This window comes from Archocentrus centrarchus, chromosome 15 (assembly GCF_007364275.1).
Source record: "Archocentrus centrarchus isolate MPI-CPG fArcCen1 chromosome 15, fArcCen1, whole genome shotgun sequence".
Lineage (NCBI taxonomy): Eukaryota > Metazoa > Chordata > Actinopteri > Cichliformes > Cichlidae > Archocentrus > Archocentrus centrarchus.
The window spans coordinates 27,828,731-27,839,692 of NC_044360.1; the positions used below are offsets into that span (position 1 = coordinate 27,828,731).

Consider the following 10,962-nt stretch of genomic DNA (forward strand, 5'->3'; position numbering starts at 1 on the left):
GTGTGTGTGTGTGTGTGCGAGATTGGGGGCAGGGGGTGGGGGGCTAAAAATGTATCTGCATACACCTCAGAAAGTATATAGCTGCGCTCCTGATAACAAGGTATTGTTATTGAAATGAAATTCCAGAAAACCTATGGTCCACCAGCTGGTGTTATTGTTAGACTGTAAATGAAGACTTATATGTGCATACATCCATGTGGACCATAGGTTTTTGGACAGAAACAAATGTATTTTGTCCAGAAAAGAGCTTGTGAAAATTGAGGGAATATTTAAAAGTGGCTATACCACTTCTTAAATATTTGATAAAATGTCTTCCATTAACCCCATTCAATAAAAGCTGTGTGTACACTTCAAGCATAGACAGAGTGGGTCAAGATGATTAAAGTGACTCATCATGCTCCACACTGACACGTGCGCTCCTCCATCCATCGGATTCAAATAGCGGCGCTGCTCTTTATTTACCCGTTGCCATGGTGAATCCTGGTGCCACTGATGATGGCAGGGTGCACTCAAACTGAAGTTCTAATGTGTACAGGTGTGGATCCAGGTGCTTCTGATTATGCTGCTATAACAATGGGTCAGACTCACCTCAGATCACCCAGAACACTTCCTCTATTTCCCACGTCTTTTTCAGCAACTCGAATCACGCAATGAGTCAGTCACGTGATTGCAGAAACAACACGGGGCCTCCTTTGGCTTTTGTCACGTGATCAAAACCGTACGTGCTTCCGCACAGGTTTCATTTAGACACGCCCCCTCTATTCTATTTTTGTGACGTCATTCTTTTCGGCTCAAAACATCAGAGGCGCTTCGTTCGAAGCTCAAATCTATAAGAAGCCAGAGAAGCATTAACACAGCTGACAGAGTTTAATTTTTGCAGCGTTCAAACTTTTGGAAACATTTACAGCGTCAGTGTATCAAAATTGCAACATGTCTCAGCACCCAAGACAGAGTCATTCTGCTGACATTGAATCCTTCAGAAGGGCATTAGATTGCACGAAGAAGGAAAATCAAGACCTGCACAATATCATTAAAAAAATGCAGGAGGAGAAAAGTCAGCTGGAGGACAAGAATAGTCAGCTGGAGGACAAGAATAGACAGCTGGAGGACAAGAATAGACAGCTGGAGGACAAGAATACACAGCTGGAGGACAAGAATAGTCAGCTGGAGGACAAGAATAGACAGCTGGAGGACAAGAATAGACAGCTGGAGGACAAGAATAGACAGCTGGAGGACAAGAATAGTCAGCTGGAGGACAAGAATAGACAGCTGGAGGACAAGAATAGACAGCTGGAGGACAAGAATAGTCAGCTGCAGGACAAGAATAGTCAGCTGGAGGACAAGAATAGACAGCTGGAGGACAAGAATAGACAGCTGGAGGACAAGAATAGACAGCTGGAGGACAAGAATAGACAGCTGGAGGACAAGAATAGTCAGCTGGAGGACAAGAATAGTCAGCTGGAGGACAAGAATAGACAGCTGGAGGACAAGAATAGACAGCTGGAGGACAAGAATAGACAGCTGGAGGACAAGAATAGTCAGCTGGAGGACAAGAATAGTCAGCTGGAGGACAAGAATAGTCAGCTGGAGGACAAGAATAGACAGCTGGAGGCCCAAATTAAAAACCTCCCAGAAATTTCCTCACAGGACCAACCAGGTCAAGATCTGCAGTACAAGCCTGACTTGCAGGTCTTAAATGCCGGTTGGGAGATTCTGCTTAAACAATCACAGCAGCAAATCACAGGCCTGTTGGAAGGAAAGAAAAAATTGCAACAGCGTCTCCAAAAATTAGAGAACATCGCTGAAGAGAAAAAACAGGTGGAAGCATTAGCTGATGAGATGGCAGGCCTGTTTGAAAAAACTGAGGAAAAAAATGAAGATTTGCAGAAAAAGCTTGACGAAGCACTGCAAACGAATAGACAAATGATTAAAGAGAAGCAGCAACAGGAAGCCGAGCACAGGGAGATGGCTTGCGAGCTTGAAGACGTGAAAGCAAAACACCAAGAGACACAACAGAAGCTTCAAGACGTGGAAAAAATACACAAAGAGACGCAACAATGGCTGGAGGACAAGACCAGACAGCTGGAGTGCCAAATTAAAGACCTCCCAGAAATTTCCCAACAGGACCAACCAGGTCAAGATCTGCAGTACAAGCCTGAATTACAGGTCTTAAATGAAGTTTGGGAGATTCTGCTTAACCAATCACAGCAGCATATCACAGGCCTGTTGGTAGGAAATAAAAAATTGCAACAGCGTTTCCAAGAATTAGAGGGCATCGCTGAAGTGCAAAAACAAATGGAAGCGGCAATTAATGAGATCACAGGCCTGTATGTAGAAACTGAGGAAAAAAATATAAATTTGCAGAGAAAGCTTGACGAAGCACTGCAAACAAATAGACAAATGATTAAAGAGAAGCAGCAACAGGAAGCCGAGCACAGGGAGATGGCTTGCGAGCTTGAAGACGTGAAAGCAAAACACCAAGAGACACAACAGAAGCTTCAAGACGTGGAAAAAATACACAAAGAGACGCAACACAGGCTGGAGGACAAGACCAGACAGCTGGAGGCCCAAATTAAAGACCTCCCAGAAATTTCCTCACAGGACCAAAGTGGTAAACATCTGCAGTACAAGCCTGAATTACAGGTCTTAAATGAAGTTTGGGGACTTCTGCTTAACCAATCACAGCAGCATATCACAGGCCTGTTGGTAGGAAATAAAAAATTGCAACAGCGTTTCCAAGAATTAGAGGGCATCGCTGAAGAGAAAAAACAAATGGAAGCGGCAGTTGATGAGATGGCAGGCCTGTATGTAGAAACTGAGGAAAAAAATATAAATTTGCAGAGAAAGCTTGACGAAGCACTGCAAACAAATAGAGAAATGATAAAAGAGAAGCAACAACAGGAAGCCGAACACAGAGAGATGAAGTGCGAGCTTGAAGACATCAAAGCGAAGCATGAAGAGACACAACAGAAGCTTCAAGACTTGGAAAAAAATACACAAAGAGATGCAACACAGGCTGGAGGACAAGACCAGACAGCTGGAGGCCCAAATTAAAGACCTCCCAGAAATTTCCTCACAGGACCAAACTGGTAAACATCTGCAGTACAACCCTGAATTACAGGTCTTAAATGAAATTTGGGGGCTTCTGCTTAACCAATCACAGCAGCATATCACAGGCCTGTTGGTAGGAAATAAAAAATTGCAACAGCGTTTCCAAGAATTAGAGGGCATCGCTGAAGAGAAAAAACAAATGGAAGCGGCAGTTGATGAGATGGCAGGCCTGTATGTAGAAACTGAGGAAAAAAATATAAATTTGCAGAGAAAGCTTGACGAAGCACTGCAAACAAATAGAGAAATGATAAAAGAGAAGCAACAACAGGAAGCCGAGCACAGGGAGATGAAGTGCGAGCTTGAAGACATCAAAGCGAAGCATGAAGAGACACAACAGAAGCTTCGGGATGTGGAAGAAGCTATTCTTCCAAGCTTCAAGAGTTAGAAGAAAAACACAACCAGACAAAATACAAGCTTAAAGAGCTGGAAGAAAGGTGTGAAGCAACACAACAGAAGCTTCACAAAGGTGAGGAAAAAACTAAAGGTTTGCAGGTAACTCTTGATGGAGCACTGCAGAGAAATGCAGAACTGCAAAGAGAGAAGGAGCAACAGGTAGAAGAGATCAGGAGGGCAATGAAAGCACAGGGTAAGAAATATAAAGACCTGAAGGTAAAGCATTCTGAAAAGGAGAAAGAGTTAGAAGAACTCCACAAAAAATGCACCAAACTGGAAGAAGAGAATGCACAAATCTTCAGTGAGGTCAAAAGACTCATCCTCCAAAACAAAGATTTAGAGGAATACCGCCAGAAAAAGAAGGGAAAGCATGTCTTTTCTTTTTCCAGCTGAGGTTCTGCTGCTTCTCCCGCTCAACCTGGAGAAACATAGGCTGCTCTTCCTCCACCGTTCCTCCATCTCCTTCATTTTCCCCTCTCCCATCTCTTCACCTTTCAGGAGATTAAAAAAGAAGAAGCGTCACTGGCTGCTTCACCTAATTGGCCACAAAATTCACCAACAGCATGTCCTAAACATCACATTTATATAAATATGTCATTGAACTTATCAGTGGTAGGTTAAAAGACCATTCCTCGTTTCCATCACGCCCCCCCCAGCCGGTCGCAGCAGATGGCTGCCCCTTCCTGAGCCTGGTTCTGCCCGAGGTTTCTTCCTTTAAAAAGGGAGTTTTTCCTCGCCACTGTCGCCAAGCGCTTGCTCACAGGGGATCTTCTGATTGCTGGGGGGCTCTTTAAACCAAAAACTGATAAGTTCACTGGCATCAAATATCAGACTCAGCAAATATGTAAATACATGGGAATCATGTATTTTAAACATGGATTGTATAAATATAATTTGAAATCAAATAAAAAAAAAAAATCAAAACATCTGTGTCAATGTGTATACGTTCATTTATACTGTATAAGAATTCCTGTTTTACAGTAAAATATGGCAAATGTGTTTCTATGCCAAAACTTCAAAAACAGACATTTGAGGAAAATGGTCATCAAAGCTGACCTTCATATCTCCAGCCTAACTCTTTACTGGTAGAGCTAAACCACCAGTACTGTGGTACTGAGAGCAGCTGGCTTCTTATTAGTGGACATGCGCATCAATATTGTCAGCAAATCAAAAGCTGCAAATCCTACTGTGTGTGTGTGTGTGTGTGTGTGTGTGTGTGTGTGTGTGTGTGTGTGTGTGTGTGTGTGTGTGTGTGTGTGTGTGTGTGTGTGTGTGTGTGTGTGTGTGTGTGTGAGAAAGAGAGAATCCTAATTCACGGTGTCTCTAGCATGACTTTACAGACGCTGGCCATGGTGCTGAGGCAGCCTGTTGTGTTCTCCAGTGGAAGAATCTTGTTCTGAACAAAGTACAAATCACACATGATCACAAATCATTACGATAACATCAGTTATCGTAATGAGCCAGCAGTGGTCGTTACAAATATTTTCAGACCTGAAATAAAAACAGAGGCTGTGGAAACAGGCGTATGAACCCTGCTGCACGAATAAAAGAGCAACTTTAGACATTAATCTCTAGCCATGATTCTGCTGTGCAGCAGATAACATTGTATGAACATGTAGAAGTCGACTTCAGAAGTCTGAAAGTCAGTATTTTTATTTTTTTTTTGCAAACACAGTAGGTCACAGTAAGTAAGTAATACTGTTTGTTTCAGTCACGTGTTGTGGATAGACCCCTTACACTCCTCACTGCTTAACAACAAACACGCTCTCTTAGTCAGACTGCTCACAGTCATGTGCTGTCAGCACTTTTACCTCTGTCACAAAGTTTGTGGTTGCATTGCTGAGTGTTTTCAGCATGGGCGTGGCCTCCGTATAGAACAGAGACATCCTGTTAGCCATCTCATTGTTGACTTCACTCTCAATGTCCAACTGTGGGTGCAGAAACCAGAGATGTATAGTAATGAAGTAGAACTACTTAAGTACTGTACTTAAGTACTAAAATGCAATATCTGTACTTTATTGGAGTACATATTTTTTCCCCTACTTTCACTTTTACTCCACTATATATTTTTGATTAATTTAATACTTTTACTCCGATACATTTTTCACGTGCTGAATCGTTACTCGTTACTATTATGAAAACGTTATTAATCATCCCCAAGTCATAGTATCAATGCCAGAGCGGTAGATGGCGCTGTCACGGTTTATGAAGCTGGCTCATCATTGGGCGATTTGAGCGATCAAGCCTATAAAAAAAACGCAGGCTTCGTCTCCGCCTTTTGCGCTGTTGCTTGTAAGTATTGAGGACAGAACGCGTCAGCTTACTGTCCGATATCGAGATGGATGACGTCCCAGGAACACCTTGTCCAGGTTTGTCTTTTAGCTGCTCTGTGGACTGCCCCTCTGGCCTTTTGAGATGTTTTATTTGTGTTTGGTTTTTTGTAAACACTTGTATGGCCTTTTATCATTGTACTCCAGCTTCAGCCAAATACATTGTGCCTTTCAAATGTTTGAAATTATATAAACAATGATAATCAAACTTTTGACTGCCTTTCTTTAATATACACAGTACTTGTACTTTTACTTGTACTTGTACTTTCGGTACTTGAGTAGCAATTTTTGAAATACTTCTACTTGCAATACTTAAGTACCAAAAAAATTGAAGTACTTCTGTACTTCCACTTGAGTATGGTGTTGAAAGAACACTTCAACTTTTACTCAAGTCAATTTTTTTATATAGTACTTGTACTTCTACTCCACTCCTCTACTCCAGTACTTTATACATCTCTGGCAGAAACAAACAGGAGGCTCCAGTTTTATTCCACACTGATGAGCGTCATGTAGCCTTGTACAAGACTGAGTGTGTGTATGAGTTTAACTCGAGTGTTTCCACAGACCTCGAGCTCATCAAAGCGTAGAGTGAAGTGGAGGATCTCAGCGAACTGTTTGCCCAGCGCCTGCTTCCTCTCCAGGTGCTGAGTGGGCGTGAGGGGCGGACATGTCAGGGACTCCGGCAGGGACTCCTCTGTACGCACACAGGCGCACGTGCGCACACACACACACACACACACGCACACACACGAGACGTCAACTAATTTTAAAAAGCGAATTCAATCTTTATTCATCACCTAAAAAGTGACTCATTAAGATGAAACCTATGGCATAACCTGTTGACTAACAAAAGGAAGTAATAATCCTGTCCCAACACATTTGTTCAGCAGTGTGACTGCACCTACTTTGAGAGAGAAGCTGTAAAAACGTCTCAAGCTTGATGACCAACGGGCAGACAGAGTTCCACTCTCGCTCCTGCAGGCTGGGGTTTTGAATCGCCTGGAAACAAAGAAACAACAAAACAGAATCAAACACATCCATCAAACATCACACACACACATCTCAACGGGGACTTAACAGCATCGAGAAATTGCACTCACACAAATCTAAAATGGTAAAAAAGGGTAGTGGTTGATTTGCAGCATTCACATCAGTTTCAGCTGTGTGGTGGCAGGTGTCTCAGTAAATATGTAAGTGCAGATTTTCTTTTCTTTTTTTAACGTTTTCTTGTCTTATTGTATCCATAATGTGAATCAGCGTGGCATTTGTTCTTTGAGCTGAGCTACAGATGTCGATCATGTCACCAAAATCCATTCTTACATTATATAATTTTCTATGCATGCAGTACTTCTGTTCCATTGACCACTGAAATGAAAGTCATGGCTTTCTTTTCATTCATATAGATCAGGGCTTTAAAATAACTTATAATACTCACAAAACAACAATAATAATCAGGGGTGTAGCACAGAACTCTGGGCCCTATATAGAAGCAGTCTCTGTGGGCCCCCTTCCTTTCTTGATCTTTTCTCATGCATCTTTTGATTTTATTTATTTATTTAATTTACTTATTTTAACAAATAATCTCCTGTGGTCCTTAGGGTAGCCAGTGATGAACTATTCATTTACCATATCTAATAAATCTAGGATAGGCCCATAAGTCTGCACAGTTTGAAATATCCCCACAATAGTGCATTATTTTCTTCATTTTCATTCAAGTAAAAAATGATATTCTTAGTTTTCTAACACATTAAGAACATGCGTAGGCTGCTGTGCTGCATAACAAAGACATCAACTGTATCCAAGTGAACAAGAACACGACCAGCTTTCTTGACATACAGCGCAATGGTTCAAAAGCATAAAGGCCCAAAACAAAGAAAAGATAAATCATTCAAATGGAACAAATCTGTCTGCTCTTCATTCTTCCCATCACCCTCAGGGCAACCTTCATTTTCCTTGCTCTCTCACTTCCATCGTCCTCTGTCATGTCTGTTTGCTCACTATCTGCTAAACAGAAAGACCTGTACAAGAATGAATCATAAAGGCACACATAAAGGCACACCATGATAATTGAATAGTTGAACATATAGAAATAGAAATACAAATCCCTTTATTTGTCCCACAATGGGGAAATTTCAGTGTAGTAGCAGCAAGCTATTGTACAGACACACGATACTATAAACACAATAAAAAAACACAATAAGAAAGTATTAAAAGATAAAAATAATTAAGAAAATACAAATACAGAATTACAAATAAAACTGTATACACTATGTGCAGTATAGACTATGTATACACTATGTATAGTATAGACAATATAGAGATTGCGATCAGTATAGACAATACAGACAATGTGACCAATCAAATGTCAGTAGTGTAGATACGTACATAGCAAAACACTCTTATGTCTGGGAGCAGTGATGGGTAAAAAGTCTCACTACTGCAGGCAGGAAGGACCTGCGATAGCGCTCTCTCAAACATTTGGGGTGCAACAGTCTGTCTCTGATGGAGCTCCTCAAGGCTGTCACAGTTCCATACATGGGGTGGGAGTCATTTGACAGCATAGAGTACAACCTTCTTGTCATCCTCCTCTCCCTCACCACCTCCACAGTGTCCAGAGAGCAGCCCAGGACAGAACTGGCCTTATTGATGAGCCTATCCAGTCTCTTCCTGTCAGCAGCAGTCATACTGCTCCCCCAACACACCACACTGTAAAAAAGAGCTGATGCCACCACAGAGTCATAAAATGTTTTCAGGAGTGCCCCCTGCACTCCAAAGGACCTCAGTCTCCTGAGCAGGTAGAGTCTGCTCTGACCTTTCTTATAAAGTGCATTGGTGTTGTCTGACCAGTTCAGTTTATTGTTTAGATGAACACCCAGATACTGCCCAGATAAAGTGAGCAGCAGTTCTCCAGGTGAAACTCTTTCTGATGACAGAGCTCGTGCACAAGACATCAAACCTTGAAGCAAGTGGGCTACAGAAGCAGAAGACCACACTGTGTGCCACTGTCAGATAAGAACAAGAAACTGAGGCTACAATTCGCACGTTCTCACCGAACTGGATAACACAAGATAAAAAACATTGCCTGGTCTGATGAGTCTTGATTTCTGCACTGACAATCGGATGGTAGGTTCAGAATTTGGTATAAACAACAAGAAAGTATGGATTCATCCTACCTTGTATTAACAATTCTGGCTGGTGGTGCTTTAAACATGCTTTTTATCAGAGCTAAATGTAGCCCAGCTTGCAGTAAATTGCCATAAACCCATGTTCTGCTCCAGAAATTTTGCACAATGAAAGGGAAAAACCCTACAAACATGGCTTCTACCTATTACCCCTGCCGGGGCAGAGGCCGTCAACAAGCGATCTCCAGCCATCCTGGTCCTGGGCCTTTCTCTCCAGCTGGTTCCAGCTGTACCCCATTCTCTTGGTGTCAGCATCGAGGTCACGGCACAGGGATTTTCTGGCCATCCTCTGTTTCTCTTTCCTTGGGGGTTCCAGGTAAGGGCTTGGTTGGTTATGTTGGAGGCTGGCTTATTATTATTATTATTAACAACACTATACTACCCTTTATATAAGGTGTCACAGCACATTTCAGTCACTCAATACTGCATTATTTTAGGGTCATTAAGAATCTTTGTGATGTTTGTCGCTACGGTCGCTCACCATGAACATGGGGGATTAGCTCAAATGGTAGAGCACTCGCTTAGCATGCGAGAGGTAGCGGGATCGATGCCCTCATCCTCCAATTACCAATTGTTACTGGGGGCATATATTTCCTTGCGTACTACTATAGTAGTAATCAGTATTGGCACCACCTGTTTCACGTTTTACACACTTGGCTTATGGTGCATTTTTGTTGCAGTTCAAACAGTATCATGGCTTAGTGGAAACACCCATTCATAACGCTGCCCCACCAGTCAATGCAAATACTAATAATAACGGAAATGTAAATGCAAAAAAATGACAAGCCCACAAAAATATTTAGTTTAAACTAATAATTTAACTTTTTGAGCAACAGTAAAGTGAAATGAAGGAATTTAAATAATAAGTGTGTGTGTGTGTTGCTGTTTAAGCCTTTAGTTTTCTCCGTGTTCGTTTCATCGAACAGGAATGACAAAAAGATCAGAATAAGGAGTCCAACTATTAAATTTAATAAAGCCGTTTCAAACAGTTCAGATATCTGGGTCAGACTTCATGCCATGAGATGGCATGAAGTACTGGCACATTCTAATTCAACTTACAGTTTCATATAGTCACAGCATATCAGTCTTGATTACATCATTTACAAAACAGAATGTGGAAAGCAGAGAATTTCAACAACAGGGTGACCTTGAAGTCTCCATTTCTATCATTGTGTAGTCTTCATCAGTGTGGTTCATTGTACAGTCAGAATACAAAGTTCATGATGACACAGAACATTATAAGCTTCTGTATTTTTAATCAGTTATGTTATTTTCCAGACAAATTTGCTCAGGGAAGTAAATGTATGTAAGACATATATGTGGCATATACCATGAATAATACAACAGAAGGTAATATGAAAAAACTGAACACTTTAAATATTTAATTATATTTGATGTATTCATTGAATTTATCTTGAACAACGTTTTAAAGGTATCCATTTGAAGATCAACTTCCAACAGCAGTAACTTGAGGTCCTCTCTAACAGCTGTGCCAGCACTTCCTATTCTGATCCTTAATCTGAATACCAATACGAATACCTTTATTAGTCCCACAATGGGGAAATTACAGTTAACAGAACACCCATCCAAGAAATACAAACACAGAGACAAACAAAAACAGGGGGGGACAGGTGTCTGAGGTCATGCAGCCGTTTTAACCGGCGCTAACTTTAGCAGGAAAACAGAAGGAGATACACTGGGATAAGTAGGTTCAAAAAAATCATCTCGTACTATGTTCGGGAAAAGAAATCCTGGTATCAATATATATATGCCACGTCCACACAGTGCAGCCAGGAACGTTATTTTCCATCCCCACAGGAATCCATAACATAGCCAGCCGGGTGTGTAGTCGGACCAGAGGAAAGAGGGTTCCCCTTCTCCCATTCTCCTCGTGATGAGAATTTGGCCATCAGTAGTGTTGAGAGACCAGCTGACAAGATCCATAA

The 10,962-nt window shown here is 41.6% G+C and overlaps 1 protein-coding gene, 1 non-coding gene and 1 pseudogene across 2 annotated transcripts; 2 read left to right on the forward strand and 1 right to left on the reverse strand.

The window, feature by feature from the left end:
• Positions 1–445: 445 nt before the first annotated feature.
• Positions 446–3,437, forward strand: LOC115793609 (cingulin-like protein 1). The gene is made up of 2 exons (XM_030748656.1): positions 446–1,128; positions 1,483–3,437. The coding sequence occupies exons 1-2, from the start codon at positions 931–933 to the stop codon at positions 3,052–3,054; spliced, it is 1,770 nt and encodes a 589-aa protein (XP_030604516.1). The 5' UTR covers positions 446–930; the 3' UTR covers positions 3,055–3,437.
• A 1,379-nt stretch (positions 3,438–4,816) lies between these two features.
• Positions 4,817–9,302, reverse strand: LOC115793610 (protein FAM49A-like; annotated as a pseudogene).
• A 204-nt stretch (positions 9,303–9,506) lies between these two features.
• On the forward strand, positions 9,507–9,579 carry trnaa-agc (transfer RNA alanine (anticodon AGC)). Its single transcript has one exon. It is a non-coding gene; the product is annotated as a tRNA-Ala (tRNA).
• Positions 9,580–10,962: the final 1,383 nt, after the last annotated feature.